This window comes from Vanessa cardui, chromosome 16 (assembly GCF_905220365.1).
Source record: "Vanessa cardui chromosome 16, ilVanCard2.1, whole genome shotgun sequence".
NCBI classification, from domain to species: domain Eukaryota; kingdom Metazoa; phylum Arthropoda; class Insecta; order Lepidoptera; family Nymphalidae; genus Vanessa; species Vanessa cardui.
Window position 1 is genome coordinate 7173497 of NC_061138.1, and position 27286 is coordinate 7200782.

Consider the following 27286-nt stretch of genomic DNA (forward strand, 5'->3'; position numbering starts at 1 on the left):
GGAACAAGCATGCTACTTAGACGAAAATACACTCATATTTATTAACTATTAAAAACCCTTACTTATGAGGCCTTAAGTCACACAAACGGAGTCTCAGGTCGCAGTCATAATATAACATAAATATTGTAATTTCAGTAGTTCGGGATGGCCAAAATAATATTATCGTTTTACAATTATGCTTCAATGTCTCTATCTTTTGCTAGAATGCCCCACGCTATAGTCCAATTGTTTTATAATGACAGCTCAATAATATTTAAAATAAGAAATAGTAACACTATTACATGCCAGTACTAAATGCTATGCCATATAAAATAATATTAATTAAAGTTTCTCGTAACAATATATTCAATAAAAGAAGCCAACTTTTTCTGTCCTATGCTGAGGCTGATGTTAAATTTGTTTATCGTATTAACAATTTTTCCCAATCATCTGACACAATTTCTACCCTAGTTTCTCAAAATACTTTTACGATCCTTTTGATATTCCGATCCGAAAATACCATCCGGCTCGAAGGACCACCAGTAGATAACGAATAAAACGAAATACTGATCCAGGAAACTCAATTTTATTTTGAATAACGGTTTAACTAAAATAATATCTATAAACAATTATAGTTTGAATTAAAGAATGAATAACGCCATCTTTTAACAACATAAGTAAATACTACGAGTAATGAACATACTCTCATTCGTTACCAATAAAGAAATTTCAAATAAAATTCATAATATTATGTTCTAAGCTCTTAAAGATATGGAAGACTTTTTATTAAATTATTATGATAATTTCAAATATCACAAATAACTTATTCAACTATGTAATGTGGTATACTAAAACATAAATTAAATAACAAAGATTGATTTCTAGTTATAACTAATTTATATACAATTGATCATAGTATATCATATGATTATTTACATGAAACTGTTCCTTTGGGTTCGAAGAAATAGCATTGATGGTACGCACTGCCGAGCACGCCCGTAAAGCGTGGCTCGTAATTATAAATCAAGTAACGATTTTCTTCGGAGGCGCTGGCGAAAGAATGTTGATTCTTTCTACATTCCTGAACGAAGAAGTCCATAAAATAACGGTTGGCTTTCACAGCCTCATACGAATGCGGATATTTCTTCGAGAGTTTCCATTCAAACGCGCTCTTCTCCGGGTGAAACTGCACCCCGTAAAATGGATATCTATAAGAAAAAAATCTTTTTTGATTGTATGTTTATTTAGTTCCATGAGTCGAAATGGCCCAGTGGTTAGAACGCGTGCATCTTAACCGATAATTGCGGGTTCAAACCCAGGCAAGCACCGCTGATTCATGTGCTTAATTTGTCTTTATAATTCATCTCGTGCTCAGCGGTGATGGAAAACATCGTGAGGAAGCCTGCATGAGACAAATTTCATAGAAATTCTGCCACATGTGTATTCCACCAACCCGCATTAGAACAGCGTGATGGAATGTGTTCCAAACCTTCTCCTCAAAGGGAGAGGAGGCCTTTAGCCCAGCTGTGGGAATTTACAAGCTGTTGTTGTAGTTCCATGTGTAAGTCGTGTTATAGTGACTGGTCACCTTCGTCCTTAAACAATAGGACTGTAAAGCCTAGTTTAGACAAAAGATTTAAGCTAGTATTTTAGTCGAGTGACGAGAGAGTATGTGAGTAATTTAGTATCTAAAATTGTCTGTACACTTTGTTGAATCGATTCCGTCCAATGGCAAAACATGTCTGATCATGAAAGGTTCAGATATCATATCATATATAACAAAGAAAAATCATGAGACATGTTACGTCCATTCGAGAAATTGAGACATATTTTACTCATTGATTTTGGGCTGAACAGGTTTAGAAGAATTACGAAAATTTATATTTAAAATCACTATTATCCATTGCTTACCTAACGATAATTATTTTCATTGATAACTCTTAGACGCAATTTGTTCAAAAAATCATATGTTCTGTCTGCAGATCATCATGCGATCGAAAGCATTGCCTTGTTTTTTTATAATTTTCATCAGTATTGTAAAAGGAAGGCGTCATAAGCTAAGCTAAATTCAAAACTTTAATTATTGAACAATCTTGTTGTGCCATATGTGTACATCTTGGAAAATATACTGATAAACCATAAACGTAAATCATAAAAAAAAATATTTGTGCAAGATTGTCTGGATAGGTAGGGTACTAATCAATCATCCCTACCATTTTATTCCACCCACTGGAACACAACAATACTTTGAATTGTTTTTATACCACATATTATAAATTATAATTATACCTTCTATGTTCGATGCTCGCTATGAACTCGACATTGTAGTCGTCGTTGCTGTGAGCAGTCACCCGCCAATCATCGGTAAGATTGTGAGATTTTAAGTTCTGAGGAAGAAAATATTCTATATCAATTAAGTTACTACAAAATACTGACCGCTACACTTGACTTGTTTCAAAGTTACAAAAAAAATATTTAATAGTATTGACGAACAATATCGCTTTCTATGACTCGAGTAATACAATTACATACGCCGCAACTATTGATTTTAGAAAAAAAAAGGTTATGACAAAAACTGTAGGAAATTTTCTCTACTATTACTTTGTATGAATATGTTTTTCTTGTAAAATGCGTCGGAAAGGAGTTATTATCAAAAAACTACTTTTAGGCGCCATTTTTGCAATATCGCGATGCGAGCGGCAAAGATACGAGGTGGCAAAGTTAAAATTCGGAATGAGCAAGTCAAAATCTACAAAATTACCAATTTTCAAAACTCTCGGAAAACTTTCGAGATAACCTCTATTTTTTCGACCAAATGACTGTACTATAATATGAGTACAAGAAAAAAAAAATCAGAATTGATAATCCTCCTCCTTTTTGAAGTCGGTTGAAAAATTAACCTACTTATTCACTAACTTACTTCATCGACTATGCAAAACTGATGAGCATTCACGGTGACATCTTTGGTTTTCAATATACTAATAATATCTAGTGGAGTTTCCTTGAACATTTTGCTACTTCGATAATCTGAAAAATAAAAACATATCTTATAAATTTACTATCGAATCTATTAGGTACAAATATTCATGAATAATCAAATAAAAGTATTGCATTAGTATCAATCGTCACTTTGGTAATAATTGTGGTAATAATGCAGTCAGTATTTTTTGGTTACGTAACGTTACAAACTGTTACGTTTGTGCAAAGATCACTTTCGCATTAGAAATAAATAAAGATATGCTCGGTTTTACGAATTTTGGCGATGCTACGTGGAAGTAGTGTCGTAAATTTAATGTGTCGTATTGTTTGCAACGGCCGTAGTGACAATTTAGAGAAAGATTAAACATTAGAGGACCAAACTTATGCGAGTAAAATTAAATCCATAGTAACTTGCCCCAACTTTTTTAAGTAATAGGCTGGTGGACGGGCGGAAGTAGTGGTAAGTGATCACTGCCATTGGCGCTGCAAGAAATATAAACTATTTCTTACATAGCTTAATTGTCAATTAAGAGTTCTTAATCTTGGCACTATTCATACAATATACTTATTATAACCACTAAGTCCTCCGGCATCCCCTACTCTAACATAGATAACGTACGATCTAATCAGCAACAAACAATTATATGCTCTTTACTCATATGTAATATACCTAACAGTAACCTAGGACCTTTTGCATGAGTTACCTTTGACCTCACGATGCCAAGGATACGAGAAAGCTTCAAGGAAGTATCGTAAAGAGTATCGTAAAAAGTTTTGACTCATATCAGATGAATAATAGGGACCCAAAGAATATGAAAAAATGCGTAATGTTATGCATAATGTACTGGTAAGCCGTAGTTTCATCGCACAAGTGAATAAGATTCTATGTAAAACGCGTATAAAACAATTAGGTATAATGATATCTATTGTGGGCAGAAACCTTCTAGTGCGGACGTATAACAAGTTTACCAATTTCAATATAATCGGACGACGTGTTAGTTGTATGTAAGGAACGCATAGAAGAACCATTTAAAATTTTAAACATTATTTGTTTATTTATAGATATATGATCTGTTAAAAGGCACATTAAAACACTCGAACAGATAACAATCAAATCTGATTACCTATCTCTAAATACGTACTTTATTACCAGCTTATAATTACGACGATTGAACTGAGTACCTGATGAGTAAATATATAGCAGTCGAAACAGATATCGTCTCTTCAATTCATTCTCATCACAAGAACACGATACAAATTAAAAAAAAAACTGCCCTTAAATTTCCCAAAACTGGGATAAGGCCTCCTCTTCCATTTAGTAAAAATAAACTTACCCTGGGTAAAATTAAGTGGGAGATTACTATAAGAATAACATCTTATTCTATTTTCGATTTCACCACGCCCTGAAGCTAGAATAATAAGCAACTCGAAGCCCAAACATGTTCCGAATATCGGAAAATAATCTCCATTATCGTTCAATTCCTTTGCGATTTCGTAAATATGCTGACCAGCATCAGCGAAACCGTTTGATTGATTGAAGAATGTTGCTCCACCTGGCAAGAATACCCTGAAAGAAATTAATATGCTTAATTAAGATTTGTACGATCCAAATATATATTTTGACCATACGATGTTTTACATTTTAAGTCTTTAAGTAGGAGAAATATTTAGTTAATTTTTTTAACCCTAACAAATAAATATTTGACCTGCTTAGGGCCCACTACACCAAGCCCCAGTTGCCTATACTGGCTGATAAACCGGTCAACTATAATAACCTAATTATGTAAAATATATACGTAAAAAAAAATCAACAAACACATAAAAATGTGACCTTGGAAATCGCAGAACGTGTCAGATTATTTTCTACAAATAGATAGATAAGTTATTTAAACAGTCATTTATCATTATTATAGATCAAATAACGCTGTAGGTAATGGATCAATAAAAAAATGGAAAAATCAATCGTACTTTATCAAGATTTTCACGATAAGATCGAACGATGTGATGGGCTACCGATGGTAAGTGTTGACCAACTCCCCGAGACCCTCATTAATTTATTTGCTTATTTATTAAAATAGTTACACCATCAACATAAGACTATACACTTAAAATTGACAACTGATATAGATAACATTCGAAGTGATATGTGTTTAAAGGTGTAAACAACAATATAACATCTTTCAAGGTCATAAGCAAACAGGAGCAGGTAGATTCATAAAGTATCCTCCAAGTTTTGATCAACCATATTAGATAGACCTTGATATATATGTATATCATGAATTGAAAACTTGACTATATAAGAATCGAATAAATACAATAAAATGACGCGGTAAACTGTTTATCTCGTATTCATATTATATTAAAAGTACGTTGCTCATTTGTAGGCACCCCAGGCATACTAAGTCAGTAGATTCACAGTTTATTGCAGCATACACGGATTTAGAAACAAAAATAGATCTTCAGTTGTTTTATCGCAGAGGAAGACCGACTCGGACCAAGGCGTATTACTTTTATACTAATAATAATAAGTACTTATTTTTACAGAACTCTGTTTTTATATATAATATTATATTTATCGCTTTAATGGTATATATTGATTCGATATCCCTCAGTTAAGATGTCACTGGTGCCGAAATCATGTTACTACCCCACTTTTTCAATCAAATTGAATTGTTTCATACATTGACGACCTCCATGGTCGAGTGGTGTGTATACCGGTTTTCATGGGTACCCCACTCTGAGGTCCCGGGTTCGATTCCCGGCCGAGTCGATGTAGATTACCATTAGTTTTCTATGTTGTCTTGGGTCTGGGTGTTTGTGGTACCGTCGTTACTTCTGATTTCCATAACACAAGTGCTTCAGCTACTTACATTGGGATCAGAGTAATGTATGTGATGTTGTCTCATTTTTATATTTTTTATATTTTATCTGTAATATCCCGCGACTACGTGCCTTTCAATTTTTTTTTTCGTAAATTTTATTATTAATGTACATTAATACCAAAAATTACGGTTCCTTTAATATTTTCAACAGTACTGTCTTAGTACAGACAAACATACTGTTTTTCGCGTTTATAATATATACATAGGTATTCTAACACATACGATCAAAAGTATTTTAATTAGAGTTAAAAATATTAGTATTACCCGTTAATCTTGTTCATAAGTTCTTCATAGTAGCCACGATCTTTACCGATCCTGAAATTAAATTGCTGTTTAATAAAAACAATCAGCGTTTACTCGATATAATATAACGATATGTAACATTACGACACATGCATAGGTCCTTTGTGCTTTCCTTTTAAAAATACCTGTCCATATTGCTAATAATTGATTTTTGATTTAGATCGTAATCATTATAGTATATAAAGCCATCGCAGATATGAGATTATAAAAGAAGTCTTGCTAATCCGGATTTCGTTAGTCCAGACAATCCGACATGCTTTCATTTAGATCAGAATAAATGATACTGAGCAAATACCAATATACAGTTTTTTTGTACCTTTGATTTGTTTTTATAATAATATCTCGGTTCATGGGTCAAATAATTGGGTAACTTATGTAGATAAGTATTATCGCATTTATTAGATTCAAGTCATTAGTGTACTTAATGTAAATAATAAATATACATACTTAACAGTTTATATAAAACGTATTTAAAAAATAACGTATGCAATCGGAAGTGTAAATATGGGCAACTTAATAGTAAGTGCACACCACTGCCCATAGACACTTGTGCTTCTGTTACACTGGCTAGTGAGCAGGGTGAGTACACCCTACACGGTATAATTACACCAGTAACCATTGTTTGGAGACCTATTTCAGTAAATTATAATTATATTTTATTATTATTAATTAATATTTACAAAAGTAATCACACTTGCCGTTGTTTAACTTAAATAGTACATACTAAGGTCCCCATTCATTTCGGACGAGTCCGGAATCGACTACATTGTGTTAACGAGATTAGGTTCTGTACATAAAAAAATAATATAAATTATATTCACTTACAAGATTGGCACAACTCTAGCACCCGCTGATTCAATATCCTTAACATAAGAAGATGCTATGTAGCTCGTATAATTTTCCTCAGGATATTTCGAGTGCAAGTAAAACGATTGCTCTTGGGATAATACACCAATAATGGGTCGATCGTTAAGCACATAGCTTTTCACGTGAAAGGTGCGGCTGGCACCTTTGCAATAATATAAGAAATACGCTGCGAGGATGACTATTACCCATTTCATGGTTATCGATTGATACCAAATATTCAATGAAAAACAGCAATCTACGAAATTTATACAAATTATTATCTTAACTTATCAGCTCTACAACTACGAGTTATCGAAAGAAGTTATTTTCGTGACTTTTTTTGAATACCTACCTACACTTTTCTTTTCAGTTCATTTTACGTGTTATGTCAACATTACTTAAAAAGTTTAACATAAAATTTATAAAACACTAACCATAATAACTCATTTACAGATTAGTCTATTTTAGTGTTGCTCGTGTTGTACAGCATTCAGCTTATTCAGTGGCTAAAAATAAAAATATTGTGAAGTTGGTTAGTCGAATGTTGCATAATTTAATGAATATTTGGGTGAATGTATATTTAATTAGATGAAATATAATTTAATTGTTTGATATTTATTCTTAATGAGGGTAATAATGTTTTTATATGCAATATATATTCAAATAACACTTAAATCTTTTGTAATAATCCGAGGCCCTACAACTGCTATACTTAAAAATAATATTTTGACATACCTTTAATGTTTTGCATTATAACACTGCAATATTTTCACAACAGTTCAATGTTTTATATAAAATAGGTTATAAATTAATAGTGCAATGATAGAAAATATATTATTTTTAAATCCTGAGCTGCACAAATGCCACATTTCAGTAATATATTTCAATAATATTGTATAGGATGGAGTGCGCATGCGTATTTCTTTTTGAACAAACGAAGCATAATAGCAAAAATGTAAATTATCATCATAATTTTCATTATTATTAATTAACAACATTCAAAAAAGCAGAAACGATATCATAATCCCATATTCATATATTTTCAATAATGTTTAAGAATTATTTATCTGATTTATTTAAACAGGCAATATTTTACCTCGCTATATTTAAATAAATATATCATCTAATGATAATCATAAAAGTGAATATACCGTTTCCATTAATATCAACGTATATATGTTTGTTATATATTTTTATACAGTAGAAACAGAAATGAAAAGAAAAATTTTTGGGTTGATATGTTATTATGTTTCTTTCAGTTGTAATAATATGTATGTGATAGTAAATTAAATTACATAAACAATCAACTCAAAATTGAAGAATTTTATATCTTTGAACTTTTTAAGTTATTGGAATATTTAGATTATCTACATATTTGACAAATTTACAGAGGGTAACCCTGTAGATTTCTCGTCAAAAAAGAAAAATGCCGCTGCAAAAAAGAAACGTAATGATAAAGGTATTTTGATAATAATTGTTCTCGTTACATCTGTTTCTACAGATGTTTGAATAAAGTGCCAATCATTAAAATAATCAATCTTCATTGTGTAAAAACCAAGGAAGTTAAAAAATACCTTCGTGTTCTAGGTTGGTTTCCTGCGTTGACAAGGGAATTCGCGTATTTTATATTTTAGTTCAAGTTTATACTAATAAAATGTTCGAAATGGTAAGTTAACCGTATTTGCTTATATATAAAAACGTTTATTATCAGATGACGGTGTTAATAAAGGTGTATAATACTATACTTCGATTACTTTGTTCTTTCAGAATACGGCGGAACCGATGCAAGTGGATGTTCCACTTGAAGATAATGAAAACAATGAGACAGAATGTTATGTGGTTGAAAATCCTACTTTAGATTTGGAGACATATGCTGCGTCATACACAGGTTTTGCTAAGTTGTACAGATTGATGTTTGTAGCAGACCATTGTCCATCTCTAAGACTAGAAGCTCTTAAAATGGCTATAGCGTATGTCATGACCACCTATAATGTAAGTCTTTATCAAACACTCCACAAGAAACTTGCTGAAGCTATAGCAACTGCGGGATTACCGGATGTAGCTGTACAGATGGGTTCACAAGATATCCCTGTTCTTGACTCAATGTGGGTGGAATCAAAAACTAAGAAAGCTGCTATAAAGTTGGAAAAATTAGATACAGATCTTAAAAATTACAAAACTAATTCTATAAAAGAAAGCATAAGAAGAGGACATGATGACTTAGGTGATCACTACCTTGACTGTGGTGACCTAACTAGTGCTCTAAAATGTTATTCTAGAGCTAGAGATTACTGCACAAGTGGCAAACATATAATAATGATGTGCCTCAATGTAGTAAAGGTTTCAGTATATTTGCAGAACTGGGCACATGTTTTAAATTATGTTTCTAAAGCAGAAGGAACACCAGATTTTAACGAAGTTCCTGGAAAAGATTCCAATCAAGCTATACTTACTCGCTTAAAGTGTGCTGCAGGCTTAGCTGAGTTAGCAACTAAGAAATACAAGTCAGCTGCAAAGCATTTTCTAGCTGCCAGTATCGATCACTGTGATTATCCAGAACTTCTTAGTAGCAATAATGTAGCAGTATATGGAGGTCTTTGTGCATTGGCTACTTTTGATCGATCTGAGCTTCAAAAACAAGTAATAGTTAGCAGTTCTTTTAAATTATTTTTAGAACTAGAACCACAGTTACGAGACATAATTTTTAAATTTTATGAATCTAAATATGCATCCTGCTTAAGGTTACTTGATGAGATACGTGACAATCTTCTTCTAGATATGTATTTAGCACCACACTTAAATTCTTTATACATGCAGATACGCAACAGAGCCTTAATTCAATACTTTAGTCCCTATTTGTCAGCTGACATGCGACTAATGGCTGCTGCTTTTAATCGTACAGTAAATGCTTTAGAAGATGAATTAATGCAATTAATACTTGATGGACAAATACAAGCACGCATTGATTCACATAACAAAATACTCTATGCTAAAGATGTGGACCAGAGGAGCACTACTTTTGAAAGAAGTCTTGCTATGGGGAAAGAATATCAGCGACGGACATCCATGTTAATTCTACGTGCTGCCATGCTCAAAAATCAAATACATGTTAAGGTATATATATTTATTTTATTTTACCAGCATGCCTCTAATATATTCTATAAAAGTTTTGTATTACTATTAAATATTATTCAACTGGGATTTTATTCATATTGTATAACTACTTTTAGATTCTGTACTGGAATTTTAGCCTTTTATAAAATTTATAAAATAAAATAGATTATACAAAAAATTTAAATAGCTTGATTATAAAAACTCAGTGCTAATATTGTATGTAAAAATGGTATGGAAAATACTGAACCTATTTTGGTGCAATTTGAAATGAAGTAACCTGGAGCCCCAAGTTTATTTTTATTATTACCTTTTTTAAGTAAAAAATTGATGATAGCAAAAATTTAAATGAATTTCATTTTTACTTGGAGCCAGAACCATAGTCTACATATTATGAAATATTTGTTTATTTCAATTACTAATATTTTTAGATTAATGTTCTTTCTCTCCTAATAATGATAATGCTTTATTATCTATTTTAACCATAATTTTATTTCAATTATAGGATCTTTTTTACTCTAAAGGAAAACATATTATTTTCAAAAGCTTAAATATACAGTACCATAGTCAACAATGCACCAAAAATTTGCTTCTAAAATTCTTAAACTTTAACTGTCATAAATAATCAAATAGCTTGCTAGTTGCAAGATCTTTGGCTTTTTATGTTAATTAAAATTCATCATCCATTACATTTATAATGTATTTATGTTTATATTGCTGCTTATTATATTTTAAATAACAAATATATAGAATATTGAACTATGAGATAATACTTATAGAACAGTAATTTTTTACTCTTACAGAATGTTGGCCGAGAAACTGGCCCACAATGTGGTGAGGCTCCTGGCTCCAGTACCAGTCACACACCGCGCACCTTTGAGACCGTGCCCTTGTGATAAAGTATCTCACTAAATAGTCAACATCTAACACTTTTACATGGCAATTTCAATAATTTGTACATCAGACACAAATTGTATCATGCAATTTAATTTTTTAGGCGAAGCCTTTAATTAAGAAATACATTTTACTTTGTCATGTTAAATCTTCTCTTTTTCATTTTGAGTAAACACTTTAAGTACCATTAAATACCCGCTTTGGTTTTTTATTGTAAAAATACAGAAGTAGGTCTGTGTGGTTTCAGCAATATTGCCTTTGCAAATGCTGGTGTTGATTTTAAGTAAAATGTTTTGTCAGCTCTCACGGACTTTGGAATGCTGATGCAAGCATTATTTGCAACATTGTTTATACAGAATTATTCTATGTAACCACAAAATATTATGTCTACGTAATTTTTAATAATATTAAAAAAGTAAAAATATATTGACTTTTAATTTTCAACAAAGTATGTATCTAAATAGCAGTTAATCCTGCAACAAATATCTTTTCCCAATGTTTACATTAGTTATGCTTATTATGAGTTTGGAAAACATCTCTCAATGAAGTAGTATAAAACTTTATTAAAAAAATTAAAATTACACAACAGTATATGCTATGTAATGTAAGTTAGTTATTTTTCACTGCATGTTATAGATTGAAGACATGTTGGACAACTGCCATTTGCAACACCAAATGCTAGAAGGCGACCTCCGTCACAAGCAACAAGCCACTAAAACAAACATATTTAGTATATATATTTTACATTCATATGATAATAACTTATGGTAAAAAAATGCAATAATGATATAATTCAATTTATTTTAATTTTATTACTGTACTGTGAAAAATCTAACATCTTTATATTCATAGATGATACTAATAATTGTAAAGAAAAATGCTAAAATAATAATTGATTAAAGTTGTATAAGCTGAGGATAATATTTAATTATTGATTAATTGGTAGTCTGAACTAAGGTTGCAGTATCATTCTAGTTTTACATAGACCAATTTTATTACATACATACTTGAACTACTGTAAAGCAACCACAGAAGATTTGAATTTTGACAAAAAACATTCTATACAGCTTTGATAGGACAAATAGGTGAAATATATAATTAGTATTGTTACCTGAAATAAACAACTTTTATGGAAATAAACTCCACAATTAGGATTCTGACACACAGGTTGTGGTACTCCTGGGTTGTCTGGTAACTCAACACAAAAGCATATGGCGCAAGAGGGAATGTCAACTTTATCATTTGATGCATCTACATTTTCTAATTGTTTGACAAAAGATGAAGATTTCATCAAATCTATAAAAAAAAAGTTTTATATAATTAATGAAAAACATGTGATTTTTTTTTCTCTGATTATCTTTTTAATCCTGGGTTTTTCTCAAAAACTATCTGTAAACATATCACAAGCCGTTTAATGGGATTAAGGTATTTTGTTTACAGTAGGGTGAACTGAAATTGTTATCGAAGGACTTCTTCCTTGTTATGACATTTGTCCAGAATAAACCATTCCCTCACTTTCCCTTTCTTTTTACATGGTTTTATATAAATTAAGTATATGACTCTTTATTATTGTTTTAATTCACACCAAAGTAATTTAAAAAAAATCCTTATCATTTGAATTATTCTCAGACCTTTTTAATTAGTACTAATGTTTCGGTTTTGTAAAGAGTGAAAGCAACTTTGTTCATACAATGTACATATGATAAATGTTATTATTTACCAAATATGTCTGTAATGTTATTCACTATGTCTTTGTCATGATCCCAAGCTAAAAGGCCAGCTTGTAGTTTATCGTGCCAGTGTTCTGACTGACCAACAAGATGAATATTTGTCGCTGAACCATTACTGGTCACTTCAATATGCAACCATGTTCTTTCATCTGTAAGAATTATAAATTTATATTTTTTGAATACAAAAAAATTTACAACAAAAATATAATGAACAGCAAACCAAGTAATATTCTCCTATAATCATCTTTAAAGGTAGGTTTGACTGGTTCCATCACAGTAAAAGATGTGTCTATATTTTCTAGTTCATGAAAATATAAACTTAAGCTATTAATGTATTGACGAAAAGCAAGTACAACCTCTTCAATTGAGGAATATTCACATTCTTGCAACTGTGAGTGAGGAAGATTAACTCTAGAAACACTCAGTTTATGAAGACCATTATATTTCAAAAATATATCATGAACTCTTTGACTTTCATATTCCTCTACAGTACATTTAAATTCTCGAAGACTTCTACCAAACGACAGAGATACATCCTCGGGCAAATTTCTAATTTCTTCAATAAATTCTTTATCAATTATATCCAAACTGACTGTATCAATAACTTTTACATCATTTTCTAAGAAAAGGCCAAGTAAGCTATCTATTTTAGGTTCATACATGTTATTCATGTTCTATAACAATTGTAGCATATTAAATCAAATGTTTTTGCATAAAATTAATAACACCGGTTTAATGGAAATTGTATACTACAGATATCAATTACACTTAATAATAAGATCGTAATTTACTACTTAAAAAAATATTGTATTGTGAAAATTGTATTGAAGTTTAAATGATAACATCATTCGTATTTTGTATAGGTATACAGTCCGTTCACAGTTATTGTTGACTGTTGTACCTCTGAGTTCTGTTCTGATCCTCTGACATGTGTCACATGTGTCATCTATCAAAAATGCTGCGCATTAGATTAAATTCAATTCTTGGTTTAATGGCTCTACGCCTTTTAGTTATGCCGACAGGGCACAGATTATTTCGCCATGTTACGTAGGATGGAAGAGGAGAAGACACGAAAGAGATTGATTGGTGCAGTAGAGGAAACAAACTCAATTAAATTTTGAAGACTAGCATAGTACTAGTGATTTCCTTGTTAATCCTTAACCTAGAACAACACAAACATTAAGGGTTAATAATAAGGCACAATAAAAATAATTGTTAGTACTCTAAACTATATATACTAAAAAATAAGACTCAATTGGACTATCAGAACTTAATTTTATTATATTTAATATATTTACATAGAAAAGAACAAAATGGACTACACACAACGTCAACAAACATTCAACATTTATAGGGCGAGGGACTTTAGGGGGGAGAACGTCGTAAATGGGATGAAGAAGTTTAGGACAAAGGAATGGGTTGCAGAACCTTCGTCTAGGCCACATTTACACAACGAGTGATCTCGAACTCTTATCTTTGCTAGCGTAGGTGTACATGAATGGCCGAGGCGTAATCGACAGATAATGGAAATGACCCAACGATCAGCGTGCCTGAGAAATGAAAACCAAGGACGGCACGGAATTTCAGGTTGTAACTCCGAATAATACTTACCCGTAACCGATTTTGATGAAATCCAAAAAGAGTTCCAGGATTTAAACATTTGAACTTTCGCAAGAGTGAACAAGTCTCTCGCGGAATTGACAAAATTTTGAGATAAACCAGACCGTGTAGCAACTTTGCTTACGAGTCAGCCATCTTATTTCCAATAATACCGTAATGACTTCGAATGTAAGGGGGCGCAAACTACATCTTAGCGCTCCAAGCCAACCTCACCTGCCCGTGGTGCATCTTGCCGACTAGCAAACGAGGCTGTGGCGACCGGCTGATGGCGGTATAACCATCACAATAAACGTAGCTAAATACCACAGGCCGATGACGGGCAACAGCGTCACCGGTGCGAGAAGCTACGTTCTGCAATCGCCAACCCGCCTGCCCAGCGTGTCGTTTACGGGCATTCCCTTCAATGAACAAAACACGTAAGCCACGGCCCCCAGTTCCCGGCAGCCCCACTATTCCTCGTCATGGCGGCGACGATGGTAACGGCGGGACGGGGGGGGGGGGATGCTAAGAATCACCGGGCTACGGGAGGCCACCACAACCGACTGACCCTGGTGGTGATCTGATCCCAAGGTGGCGTTGGCTTTCTGGTTAATAAATCCCTAGCAGACAACATTGTGGAAATTTCCAGTGTGTCGAACAGGGTAGCGTACCTTATTATAAAGCTCACCGAGAGGTACAGCCTCAAAGTGGTGAAAGCGTACGCGTACGAAAGTGGAGAATATGTTCGATGACATATCGAGAGTCCTCCACTTCACCACGAAAACTCACACCCACAACGTTGAGATGGGGGAATTTAACGCTAAAGTAGGAGTACAGAATTGCAGCGAATCGGTAGTAGGACCCCATGGATTTGGAAGCAGGAATCATAGGAGGCAAATGCTTGTCAACTTCCCCGAACGGGAGGGGCTCTTCTTGAAGAACTCCTTTAAGAAGCAGCCCCAAAGGAAGTGGACGTGGCAAAGAGCCGACACTATGGCCAAAAATGAGATAGTCTTCATCATGACGGATAAGAGGCACATATTCAGAGACGTCTCAGTGATCAACAGGTTCAATACCGGTAGTGATCACCGACTTGTCCGAGGCTCTCTGAATATCGATTTAAGGGCCGAGCGCGTCCGTCTGATGAAGTCCACGCTCCGACCAAAGCTGCTCCAAACCATTGCGGGATCTGAAACGTTCCAGTCAAACCTGGAGAACCGATTCGCTGCCGTAAAAACTACAACATACGTAAACCAGATCCTATTAAATGTAGTTCGAATTCTCAGGGAAGAAGGTACAAGATTTTGTGGCATGCAGCATAAGGGCAGGAAGTCCAAACATTCGAGAGAGACTTTAGGGCTAATGAAGAAACGACGTGAAAATCCACCTGTCACTTCGTCAGAGAAGCGGCAACTAAACCATCGAGATCAGCAAGCGCGTACGCCCCGACCTCCAGTGCTCCAATACTCTTACGATTGAAAGAGCAATCGAGCATAACGTTCGAGGAGCAGCGTTGGTCTGAGGTGTTTCGGAAGTAAAGGATTTCTGCGGTCGGTTATACGCATATGCGATACACATCTCGATCTGAAGATTCTCAGAACCTGCCTGTTGGCGAAATCGAGATTGCTCTTAAACAGCTTAAAAATTGAAAAGCCCCTGGAGAGAATAGTATTACTATAGAGTTATTAAAAGCAGGTAATCCGGTACTCAAGGAACTCCAGAAGCTTTTTAACTATGCCCTCTTCGAAGGGAGAAGTCCGGAGGCGTGGAATAGGAGACAAAACCCCGCTGAAGAACTATCGTCCCATATCCCTATTGAGTCACGTCTATAAGATGTTTTCAAGAGTTATGACGAACCGTGTTGCGCGAAGATTCGACGAATTCCAACCCCCAGAACAGGCCGGGCCTCTCACTTGAGATTTGCAGATGACATCGTCATCATGGCAGAAACGCTGCAGGACCTACAACAGATGCTGAACCAGGTGGCTGATTCTTCTGTGCGCATCGGCCTACAGATGAACATGGATAAAACCAAGGTCATGTTCAATGAACATGTTCTACCGGAACCGATTGCGATACACGGTATCTTCCTCGAAGTTGTTCAAAAATATGTTTACCTTGGGCAGACTTTGCGATTAGATAGAAACATCCTTGAGGACGAGGTGAATAGAAGAATTCAGCTAGGTTGGGTTAGGTTAGGAAATTACTTCGAATCTTTACATCGTCGATCCAACAGTGCCTTAAGAGGAAAATCTCTAACCTGTGCGTCCTACCCGTCATGACATACGGAGCTGAAACGTGGACACTCACGGCAAGGCTTTAAGGCTTCTCGTTGTTTCCCTGCAGGATCGCATCAGAAATAAGGCGATCCGCCAGAGAACCAAAGTCATCGTCATAGCCCACCGGATTAGTAAGCTGAAGTGGCAGTGGGCTGGCCACATTTGCCGCAGAACCGATAACCGTTGGGGAAAACGTGTTCTAGAGTGGAGATCGCGTCTCGGCTAACGTAGTGTAGGACGTCCGCGGGCACGATGGAGTGACGACTTATGCAAGATGGCTGGCAGGAGCTGGATGCGAGTAGCCAAGAACGATTTCAGTGGCGTGCAATTGGAGAGGCCTATGTCCAGCAGTGGACGGAAATGGGCTGATTGGTTAATTGATTAATTGACTTGGAATCCAGACGAGCAGAACTTGTACACCCTGTTGATGACAGGACAACAGGGCCTCTCTGATCTTAAAAACGATAGAAAGTCTTAATTTGCTACGAAAAGGATTTTCTTTAATGGCCAACAGACAGCTTAATGAGTCTCATAAAATAATTAACTGATGTATGTTGTATGATTGGACATACATAATAGCTTCCAATAAAGCAATGTCTTCACCGGAAAAATATGGAATTTTCTGGGGGTATTTAAATAGAAGGGCTATTTTATATTTTGGTATACAACAAGCTGCGCCAACGCATCCGTTGAGTGAGACTTTAGAGGCATCAGTATATACAGGGTTATTGGTTATTCAACGTACATCCGCTTGGAGGTGATAGACTATTTGCAATCATTTTAACGCCCATATGCATAATCCAACCATTTTTTTTTTTCAATTTGTCAAAAATGCAACTTCAAAATTTATTTAAAAAAAAATATCAATTTAAATCTATTTTTTTCCTCTAATTTATAAAAACGAATAAACACTGCATATTTGTCAATATTTAAACAATCATTACCAGACCAAATTTAAAAATGGGAGACGGTAAACGATATGATTTCAAATTTTTTTTTAACTTTTCTTTCTCAAGAATGCCTTAAACACTAAAAAAATCATTATGAAACTTGTTCTGCAGATTATCTAAAAAACATAACCGTTTTCTTAGCTTTCCAAAAACTCTATAACAGTGCACATACACACAGCATGTTCTACAGGGCCTCATGCTGGATTCTATCCTTATCATTATCCTCACGAAGAGATCCCTGAAAGGAGAGTTATTTTTTTAAATCGTGCTTAATGCAGATTCAGGAATCGCGTCGTGTTTGGAAAAAATGTCTGTAGTATCGGGGCAATAGAGGATGGGAAGATAACTGTAACAATTTGATGACAAAGCGGTCACATAAATATTGTCTCCGTATTTGTAAAGGACACATAACATACTCAACCGTCGAGCAATAGTAGGGGGTGGATTTCATCGCACCCAAGATTATGCGCAATCATTTAAACTGAATTTTATTAAATTTTTCTGAAGCTGATTTATTGAAAGGATCTAAAAAAAAAACAGTCCATAGTCCAAATTACTACGAACTATTTCCTTATAGATCAGTTTCAATGCACTCCCCACCAAATTCCAGATACTGCTCTAAGGGCATTAATTGATTTTTCACATTTCATGGGTAAATGATCAGAGTGTAAAATTCTGTTCAGTCGGATAGTTCGAGAATATACGGGAGGGGTAAACATCTCCTTTGCAATCTCTGCATAGGATCTGCGTACAAGAGGGAACCGAGATGATGCTTCAATATAAGATATGTTATCCTGAGATATAACAATTTTAATCGATTGTTGACGGAAAAACTCAGGACAGTCCTTGTCTATTGTGAAATGATTACCTGAGCAGTGTAAGAAAGTGGTGTTATCCTTACTTACACTACAAGACTCACCTGTGTGGGATTGGGAGCACTTGTAACATGTGTGTTATAAGTGCTCCCAATCAAGAGATTGAGATCAGCACTGTGTTTTAATTGGACTGGACGAATCGTAAACGAATATCTCAGTCATTCGCAATTATACAGATGTCAATTTGTCCTTAAGAAAGGCACATCACACCACAAGACCGATTTTCAGCCCAATTCTGTTTTCCCGGAATGAGAATGCTTTCCTACTCGGTGAGCCTTTCGAATGTCGCTTGTAGTGGTTTAAAGCGAGTTCGAGCTTAAATCTGAATTAGAGGGTCCATGATAAAAATAGAGACTATTTTATTTCACGGTTTACCTTAATTAATGACTTTCCAGAGAACGGTCAATAAAAGAAGAATTATTTAATTCTGGATTCTACGATTATAGTACGGTATCGTGGATGGTCGTGACAATTCGCGTGAACGAACTCCAGACAGAGATATTTGCGAGTGTATTTATTGTCAGGGCGGCTGGCGACTGATCAGGTTTCTTGGATGTGGAGCTAGTTTAGCGAGCCCTGATCCACAAAAGGCCTGACGACTGAAGAGACGATTTGAACCCACTTGGCAAACTGACGCAGGTGTTTACTAGTCATGTTTCATTCGGTAAATACCAACACAGAATAGCCACATCCTTTGGGACATGGTACGCCAAACTCTGATATCTCTATCAGAGTTTGGCGTGCAGCTTAGGTGTTTGTGCCCAGTAATACATATGTATGTGCCCAGCTTACGATTCCTAGCGAAGGTTTTTGCAGGGGGAGAGGGAACGTATGGCAACAGACAACGTTGATTAATCAGGCGTAATCTTTAGTACCTAGTATTACCCCACAACCACACGATCTCTCTTTTCGCCACTGCCCCAGTGAAAACAGCTAGTCTTACTAACCCTACTGCAGGAGGAAAATATCGTAATTTTATAGGAATTTTAATTTAACGAATTTTATGATTCAATCATTGGATTTTACGTTTTCGATACGAATGAAATTGAATTGAAATGTATTGTTAATAAATAAGATGAAACTCTTTTTATTCCATCCATTCTATTTTTTTATAAAATCCTTATTTTAAAATAAAAATTGTGGACGCCCCGTTCAATTTTTTTCATTGTTTTTCCAACAGTAGTAGTACACTTATCAATAAAAGAGAAAAAAACGACAAAAAATAATAAAACACATGACTCTATTAATTGGCCGTTCATACATCTAAATACTTGTCCAGAAAACGAATATTTAGTAACCTCAAACCTATTCCACTTGTTTAGAGCAAGATGTTTAGTGATGTTTGGGAACTATCTCTTCGTTTTTGTATCTTTCAACGACGGTAAGCCAACTACAACATCCCTCCATATTTCCTACTAAATTAGTCCCCGAATTCTCGCGCGTTAGTACGTTCCTTCTGGACGCTACGATCGAGAGTCGTACGCACGTGGTTTAGAATTCTATCACAATTATAACCAAAACAGGCAAACATACACGTCTACAAAATACTATTTACAAATACATATATAGTTTAACTATTTTATTGCGGTTCTTCTAAGATGCTGACGAGCTTAGATAATCAGCATATTTTATCTAATTGGTATGGTTGCTCAATAATAAATCTCCTTTGTATTTGTAACATAAATGATATATAGGTAAACCGCTGAAAGCTTGGCCCTCCTGATAGTCTGTGGCGTTTTATTATTACGTTTTATTATTAATAAAATATATGTGAAATGCGAATATGTAATATATGCTTACATAAGTATTTTTATTTAGTTAATTTTACATGTATGAATGGAATATATGTATTTTTATAGCGTCAGTGAAAAAAATAACACATTTAATACATATTAATGTATTTATTTGTCTGATAATGAATGAATGAATTGCGTACAAACTGAAAGAAGAATGAACTAATTTAATTTGTTGATTCCAATGACGAATCTGGCTATAATCCAATGAAAAGCGGCCTATACGTATTCTAAGAGTTAAATTTCTTTTCGATTATCTTTTTGTACATATTTTCATGAACACATTGGGTCCATTGAGCTTACCTATAAATAAAAAAAATATTTGCGCAAATTGTTGCCACTTTCTTTGTCCGTGGGGGTTACGATCTTGTATCAGCAAAAAAATCTTCCCATCCGAGTCGGATCGACTTCTGATTCTCATACTCGACTCGCGAGAAGAGAAAACACAATATCCTGCTGCGTCTAAAATTATAATGTTGTCACTTGTCATTCCTCGCCATACACCTCTTGTTAATGGTTTACATCAAATTCAAAGTCACGTTTTGAGTCTACGATACGGAGAAAAGTTTACTACGTTTTTTTTTTTAATTCGAAGTCTTTCTAAATAAGTTGCTATTTATTATATTAATTGATTATAATTTGGTACTTTTTATCTTTTAATTTCAAAAAATATTATTTTCTTAACAAAAGTTACCCACCCCTTTTAAAAATAAAATGGCAATTAACTCACAAGTAGCAATAAGAGAGTAGAGAATAAGGGCAATTTATATTTTGATTTTTAGACTACCAGTGACAACTATTCCAAGTTTATAGCGGTTTCTCTATAATTATTCGTCTAAGTGGTCGGAAGGTTGGGTTTAGACGTAAAGAAATTTTAAAATGAAAAAAAAAAACTAATGAGTTCAATGCATCAACTTAATCTAATGTCTATATTATAACAATTCATTGTACTACATATGTCCTAAGTATTATTCTCACAAAATGCTGAGAGGTAGTAAGAAAATAGTAATTTTGAATAAATTACTGATTCTACTCTTAAATATAAGTAATAACTAAAAATTACACAATCATTTTTATAAAAAATATAAACTACCAGTTACACTATAGTATTTAATTTTATATTTAAGTTTTAATACTGCTTTACAATAGATTTCATAAATATTAAATTTTTAATATCATAAAAGCTATATTGTGCAAATATGTATAATCCTTTTTGCAATTTAATTAAACATTCATATCATCCAATTAAAGTTTCAAGTTAAAATTGAGATATTCATATAAATAATTTACAAATAGGATATGTATTTTAAAAATTTTCCAAAAGATACTTCAAGATATACAAGACTCAAATTATTAAAAATTTATCCAATAATTGATTAAAATATACGTAATTTTAGCATAAACAAGTTAAAATCTTTATGCATATATTCTACAAAAACATGTATTTATAAATTCATTCATTTTATGTGGTATTAGGCAAGAATTATTGCTGTTTTCTTTATAAATTACATCATACTACTTACTTTTTTATTACTAGATATATTTTTAAGCTTTTTACTTTTTGTAAAATTTGTACAAAAATGCATCAATGTAAATTGAAAAACAATTCAATTGTCAACAAGTCAATTGAAAAAAAATCCTACAGATAAATGTAAGATGTAAAAGTATCAAAATAGTTGTCAGATTAAAAAAAAGAAGTACATCAAACAAAATTACCACAGGGTTTGAATGAATAAACATTAAAAAATAAAAATTATAACATGCAGTTTGTCAACCAATTAGATATTATAAACCCCATTCATATACTACACATTATTTTATTAAAATAATTTTATTGTAATTTTTTTAATCAATTTTACTTTATTTTTACAAATAATTGTCATCATAATTGTATTTGTGCGCAATAAAGTGCAAGTACCTGAACATTTGTACAAAAATAATGAATTTAAAAACTTACAACCTGAAATGTGTACTTTCATTTGTCAAATAATTAAAATAATATAAATTCATAAAAAAATCTTGTAAAAGTGTACATATGTAGAATTAATTAAAATAAACTATTCCGGCCTCACAAGCTTTGTCTCTACTTTCACCATATCATCACCTTTGTGCATTTCAACTTGTAGTATTGAGAAAACTTCAATAACCTGTGTTATTGGCGGTAAATCATTTACGGCATTCCATGTTAGTTCCATTTTCGACAATTTTATGCCTGCATCGTTTTTTATACACTTATAATCACCAGGAAAATCCTGAAAGAGAAATTACGGTAACTTTAAGTCCAGATCTTAATTAAATAAAACATTAGTAGTAATAAATAAAGTTATAGCTCACATTGTTGAAAAATATTCTTCTATTTAAACCCATTGCCACTATTATTACATCTATGTATTTTTCTTTTACTTCTACAACAACAGCTTCAGTAACAAGAGGTGAGTTCAATTCAATGTACTTTAGAGTGTATAGTTCTGTTGATAATTCCCCTGCCTTCTTAGCATTATACTTTTGCTTATTGCATTGTGCAGTAACCATGCTAACTTTATCCACATCCCATTTAGGTACATCTCTATAATTTAAGCTAGCAGCTAATAATCTGAAAAAGTATTTCGTTTCATATAATCTGTAAAAGTAGGTGATTTTGAATGACAAAATAAGATATATATTATTGGATTAAGTTTACCTGTGGACCATTATATCTGCATATCGCCGTATTGGACTAGTGAAATGAGTATACAGAGGGACATTTAAGGCATAATGGTGGAAATCTTCTTCGCTTTGTCCACCCGCACAAAAATATTTTGCTCTCGTCATTGGCTTAGCACATAGCATGTTCAGGACCATACTTTTCCCCCTATCTTCTGAATCAGGTCCAGTATAGGACAAAAGTGATCTGTGTAAATCACCAGCAGATGAAATTTCTAGATCAATACCCATTGGTTTCAAGGACTTAGCAAGCTGTCTTAACATAAAAATACTAGGTGTGGGATGGCATCTCAAGACAGCTAATTTTGGATGGTCATCATATATTCTCTTAGCAACAGTCATGTTAGCAAGAAGCATGAACTCTTCAATTAGCTGATGACTTTCTTTACTTTGATAAATGCAAAAAGAATCTGGCAATCCATTTATAGGGCTTAAATGGAATGACACTTTAGGCTGATCGATTCGCAATGCACCACCCTCAAATCTATTTTTTCTAAATATAGCCGACAGCTTACCTAATGTTTTAATTGTTTGGTACACATCTTGATAGCTAAATCCATTATATATTTCAGGAAAATTTTCTTCAGCATTTTCTCTGCATTCAAGTACCGCTTGAGCATGTTCATAGGCTAATTGACAACAAGAGTGTATAATTGTCTTTGCAAACCTATGACTTATAACTATACCACTTTCTGTAACTTCCCAAAATATGGAGAATGCAAGTTTATCTACTCCTGGAAATAAAGAACACAGCATGCACATGTCATCTGGTAGCATGTGGTATGCTTTCTCAACTAAATAGATTGTTGTAGCTTTTTCAGCTACTTTTTCATCCAAAATTGTATTCTCAGTCAAAAAGTGAGCAACATCCGATATATGGACTCCAATTTCATAGTTCCCATTATCAAGTTTTTTACATGAAACAGCATCATCTATATCACGACAATTAGCTGGATCTATACTAAAAATGCATAACTTTCTACAATCTTCCCTTATATTCTTCTCTTCTTCAGGAATTGTGTAATCTAGACGAGGGTATAAATGCCTTACTTCTGGGCCAAATGGTGTTATGTCCAAATCAGTTTGAGCAAGAATTGCTTTAGTTTCTGTTTGCATATCACCTGATTCTCCTATATTACAGTCTATTTTACCCAAAGCAAATCGTACATCAAACCAGTCAATGATTTTAGCCGAAAACAATGTGTTTTCATAGCTTTTTGAATCCTGATAGAAATTATCAGGCCAATTCGTAAATGGTATGTTTAACCTTGGTATTCTGTGATCCCTGGGTACAAATAATGCTCTTTGTCTATTCTTATCAGGCATCAGTTTTAATTTTCCTATGCATGATCTTGTGTGAACCTTTTCTTTTATAAACACTACTTTGCCTCTTTTTTGCTTATTATCTTCATTAGAATCAGTATTTTCTTCACTCTCACTGTCAATATATTGCACAATTACAACATCACCTTCCAGGGCACGATTTCTATTCTTAATACCATCTATAAGAACATCTTGCTCACTTCTATCAGTACTTGAAACATACGAATGCTGAAATTGTTTAGGATTTATTCTTAATACTCCTTCTAGTAATGTATTATTTTGTAAACCTAATTCTACCTCTTCTAAAGAGATGTAAGGAGTAAACTTTTTGTCATCATTGTCTTTATTATCTTGTTTCTTCTGCTTTCTTTGTCTTCTTGGAGAATTATTAGTCTTAGTCTCTTGTGAATTAGAAAAACTATTACTTTTTGTCATTGGGTGAAAACTGGAAGATTGATGCATATTACAATGATTAGCATTTACAAAAGTTTTACTAAGTAAAGGATGCTGCATTGCATTTTGAAAATATTTTGGCGGATGTTGATATGCAAATGCTGAATTCACAAAGTTGTGAGAATTTGAACCATGGGCTTGTTGTTGCGGAGTATTTGGTGCACTTGATGCAAACTGATAATGTAAAAACATTTCTCTTAATTGCATACTTTGCATTAAATGTAGTTGTGGATGATGTGCGAGATTTTCTAAATAACTTGAACTAGTATTAGCGTACAATGGAGCAACTTGTTTTAGGAAAAAATTTTGCAACGAATTTATACCATTTTGCGTTGGAATTGGAGGCGCCGTTTGAATTGCTTCAGGCTTAACGTCCTGGTTCCTCTCGTTTTGTGATTGTATCTGCAATTTTTTCAATCGTTCCTTTTTTCTAGCATTCCTTTTTTTTGATCCACTCGAAGAATTATTTTGTATAGAGTTTTCTTCACTATTGATATTTATGTTTTGATTTCCCTCCGACCTATCGCTAACGCTGAGTGTATGAATATCGGAGGATATCTTCTCAATCTGCTCCTCTTGTGTAGATGCAGAAGGCGACGGCGTTGACATTTCTTTCGAATCCATTCGAATATCATTTATAGTATGTGAACTTCCTGACGGTATAGTTTGCAAGTTTGTTGATTGTGACGTGGATGGGTTACTCTGCTCCTGATTTTTTGCCAAGTGATTTTCTAGTAAATCAGACATCTCCACCAATAATTTTTTAACCTTTTCTTTAAAAATTATAATTCTAAACAATTTGCGTAATATTGAGTAAATAATTAGTTATCAACATGTTATCTGCATTCTGCATAATTAATATTGCTATTTGCTAAATGGGTGATATTGACCTACATATAATGTTGCCAAGTTAAGAGTTTTGAGTAAAGAAGAACTTTTATAATGGTTTTCTTTTTCCACATTATTTTAAATATTAAACAATTTTTCTGAGACCTGACGAAAAACATAACAATAAAAATTGTGCGTTTGTATCAAAATTTTGTTGTTAAAAATGGCATAAGACCATATACACGGAAATACGTTCGACAAAAACGATTAGGCTTGGATCTCAAAAGTTACAGTATAAAATATAGTTCTTCTTCAAAAAATTAACAAGTAGAACACCTCTCAATCTTAACTATGTAGATACTATTATAACTACGCTATAATTGCAAATAATATCAGGTCACACTGAAATAATATGTCAATTAAATGTTAAATGTCAATGTAGACTGTAAAGAAAAAAAAACCTAAAAATTGTAAGGCGGTATAAATAAACATTAAAAATTAAAAATTGTTGGATGTAATTTAGTGAAGACATTATTTTTTTAATCATAAGTGGCATATCTAACTACACACATTATGAAGCTTATTACTCACAACATGCTCACATCAAAATGCTTAAAAGGAGTCCTTACAGGTTATCCACTTGCCATTAATGCTACGAATATTAAAGTAAATGAAGTTGATTTTAATCCCGACTTCATTTCTAGAATTATTCCTAAATTAGATTGGGAAGTATTGTGGAAAGCAGCAGACAGTATAGGTCATAGTGAAGGCTTACCACAAACTATTGAACAAAACTATGATGAAGACAAGGAATTCTTGAAAAAAGCCCACCGAGTTCTATTAGAAGTTGAAGTGGAAGAGGGTTATTTGACTTGTCCTGAATCGGGTCGACAATTTCCTATAACCAAAGGCATCCCTAATATGTTATTAACAGAAGCAGAAGTACAATAAATAAATGTTATATTAATATTATCTGAATCTGATACTGTTAAAACTTTGCAACCCTAAAATTAGTTAGATTTTCAAGTAACGCATTTATTCAACAAAACTCATAATTAATGGATTAAATACTCCAAACAATTACATAATTACTTTTTTAAGGTTATGAAATATAATCATTAAGTAGAGGAATTGCTCGCAATTAGATCTAAATATTAGAACTAATGTTTAGTATATCTTGGCTGTATTAATTTTGTAATTATTGACATTCCTGTGAATTCTTTGAATGCTGTCTAGATAAAATTGTTTTTTTTTTAATAATCTGTTTTCTTTAATAGGAACACAATATTTATAATACAACAGTATATAATTCAGTGTTTTGAAGTCCCTCTGCACTATTTTATTGTAAATTAAATTAAAGATTTATTTGTAGTTTTACATATGTAAAAACTTTTAATTAGTAGCTTTGATAAATTTATATGTATGTAAGGAGTTTATAATTAAATATCCATTTCAAATGTTATTTTCAAAAATTGTAAAGAAATGTGTTTTGTCTCTGGGCGATTGAATTGTAAAATAATTTAATTTTTGTTTTGCATTTCAACTCTATATTTGCAAATTGTACAATGAATATGCAATGAATAGACAGGCTTTATTCATTGGTCAAAAAAATAAATAATTATATATCTTCAAATAGCAGTTTTATTGACTAATATATGTAGTTGTTATACTTTATTGTGTAAGAGACTTTATATTTTTATGTGGAATTAGTATCTCTATTCCAGTGGGTAAGTTTTAGGTAGCGAATTATATTAATCTT

At 33.1% G+C, this 27286-nt stretch overlaps 5 protein-coding genes across 6 annotated transcripts; 2 read left to right on the forward strand and 3 right to left on the reverse strand.

Moving 5' to 3' along the window:
• Nucleotides 1–546: 546 nt before the first annotated feature.
• LOC124536057 (gamma-glutamyl hydrolase A-like) lies at nucleotides 547–7947 on the reverse strand. 2 transcript variants are annotated; one of them, XM_047112476.1, is made up of 8 exons: nucleotides 7725–7947; nucleotides 7424–7495; nucleotides 6969–7245; nucleotides 6105–6155; nucleotides 4293–4525; nucleotides 2900–3006; nucleotides 2269–2366; nucleotides 547–1187 (listed from the first exon to the last, which is right to left on the reverse strand). In XM_047112476.1, exons 2-8 carry the CDS (start codon nucleotides 7434–7436, stop codon nucleotides 908–910), a joined length of 1059 nt encoding a protein of 352 aa, XP_046968432.1. In that variant the 5' UTR covers nucleotides 7437–7495; nucleotides 7725–7947; the 3' UTR covers nucleotides 547–907. The 2 variants fall into 2 exon arrangements, with proteins under 2 accessions (XP_046968432.1, XP_046968433.1); XM_047112477.1 differs by lacking the exon at nucleotides 7725–7947 and having other exon boundaries at nucleotides 7342–7495.
• A 392-nt stretch (nucleotides 7948–8339) lies between these two features.
• LOC124536056 (COP9 signalosome complex subunit 1) lies at nucleotides 8340–11418 on the forward strand. The gene is made up of 4 exons (XM_047112474.1): nucleotides 8340–8448; nucleotides 8577–8655; nucleotides 8757–10103; nucleotides 10904–11418. Exons 2-4 carry the CDS (start codon nucleotides 8644–8646, stop codon nucleotides 10994–10996), a joined length of 1452 nt encoding a protein of 483 aa, XP_046968430.1. The 5' UTR covers nucleotides 8340–8448; nucleotides 8577–8643; the 3' UTR covers nucleotides 10997–11418.
• Nucleotides 11419–11537: 119 nt separating this feature from the next.
• LOC124536058 (E3 ubiquitin-protein ligase FANCL) lies at nucleotides 11538–13619 on the reverse strand. The gene is made up of 4 exons (XM_047112478.1): nucleotides 12945–13619; nucleotides 12715–12873; nucleotides 12106–12290; nucleotides 11538–11706 (listed from the first exon to the last, which is right to left on the reverse strand). Exons 1-4 carry the CDS (start codon nucleotides 13393–13395, stop codon nucleotides 11608–11610), a joined length of 894 nt encoding a protein of 297 aa, XP_046968434.1. The 5' UTR covers nucleotides 13396–13619; the 3' UTR covers nucleotides 11538–11607.
• Nucleotides 13620–21114: 7495 nt separating this feature from the next.
• Nucleotides 21115–25598, reverse strand: LOC124536355 (DIS3-like exonuclease 2). The gene is made up of 3 exons (XM_047112884.1): nucleotides 22901–25598; nucleotides 22555–22813; nucleotides 21115–22472 (listed from the first exon to the last, which is right to left on the reverse strand). Exons 1-3 carry the CDS (start codon nucleotides 25444–25446, stop codon nucleotides 22278–22280), a joined length of 3000 nt encoding a protein of 999 aa, XP_046968840.1. The 5' UTR covers nucleotides 25447–25598; the 3' UTR covers nucleotides 21115–22277.
• Nucleotides 25599–25947: 349 nt separating this feature from the next.
• On the forward strand, nucleotides 25948–26845 carry LOC124536357 (multifunctional methyltransferase subunit TRM112-like protein). Its single transcript, XM_047112886.1, has one exon. The coding sequence runs from the start codon at nucleotides 26101–26103 to the stop codon at nucleotides 26476–26478; it is 378 nt and encodes a 125-aa protein (XP_046968842.1). The 5' UTR covers nucleotides 25948–26100; the 3' UTR covers nucleotides 26479–26845.
• Nucleotides 26846–27286: the final 441 nt, after the last annotated feature.

Coding starts and splice junctions, on each gene's coding strand:
- LOC124536056 (XM_047112474.1), top strand. Junction 10,104..10,903: donor AAAATCAAATACATGTTAAG/GTATATATATTT, acceptor TTACTCTTACAG/AATGTTGGCCGAGAAACTGG.
- LOC124536057 (XM_047112476.1), bottom strand. Junction 4,526..6,104: donor CTTATGAACAAGATTAACGG/GTAATACTAATA, acceptor AATTTCTTTCAG/GGTATTCTTGCCAGGTGGAG. Junction 2,367..2,899: donor AGTTTTGCATAGTCGATGAA/GTAAGTTAGTGA, acceptor TTTCTTCCTCAG/AACTTAAAATCTCACAATCT.
- LOC124536058 (XM_047112478.1), bottom strand. CDS start 13,395: ATGAATAACATGTATGAACCTAAAATAGATAGCTTACTTGGCCTTTTC. Junction 12,291..12,714: donor TAACATTACAGACATATTTG/GTAAATAATAAC, acceptor TTTTTTTTATAG/ATTTGATGAAATCTTCATCT. Junction 11,707..12,105: donor ATAAAAGTTGTTTATTTCAG/GTAACAATACTA, acceptor TGTTTGTTTTAG/TGGCTTGTTGCTTGTGACGG.
- LOC124536357 (XM_047112886.1), top strand. CDS start 26,101: ATGAAGCTTATTACTCACAACATGCTCACATCAAAATGCTTAAAAGGA.
- LOC124536355 (XM_047112884.1), bottom strand. CDS start 25,446: ATGTCTGATTTACTAGAAAATCACTTGGCAAAAAATCAGGAGCAGAGT. Junction 22,814..22,900: donor GCAGATATAATGGTCCACAG/GTAAACTTAATC, acceptor ATACTTTTTCAG/ATTATTAGCTGCTAGCTTAA. Junction 22,473..22,554: donor GAAGAATATTTTTCAACAAT/GTGAGCTATAAC, acceptor TTTCTCTTTCAG/GATTTTCCTGGTGATTATAA.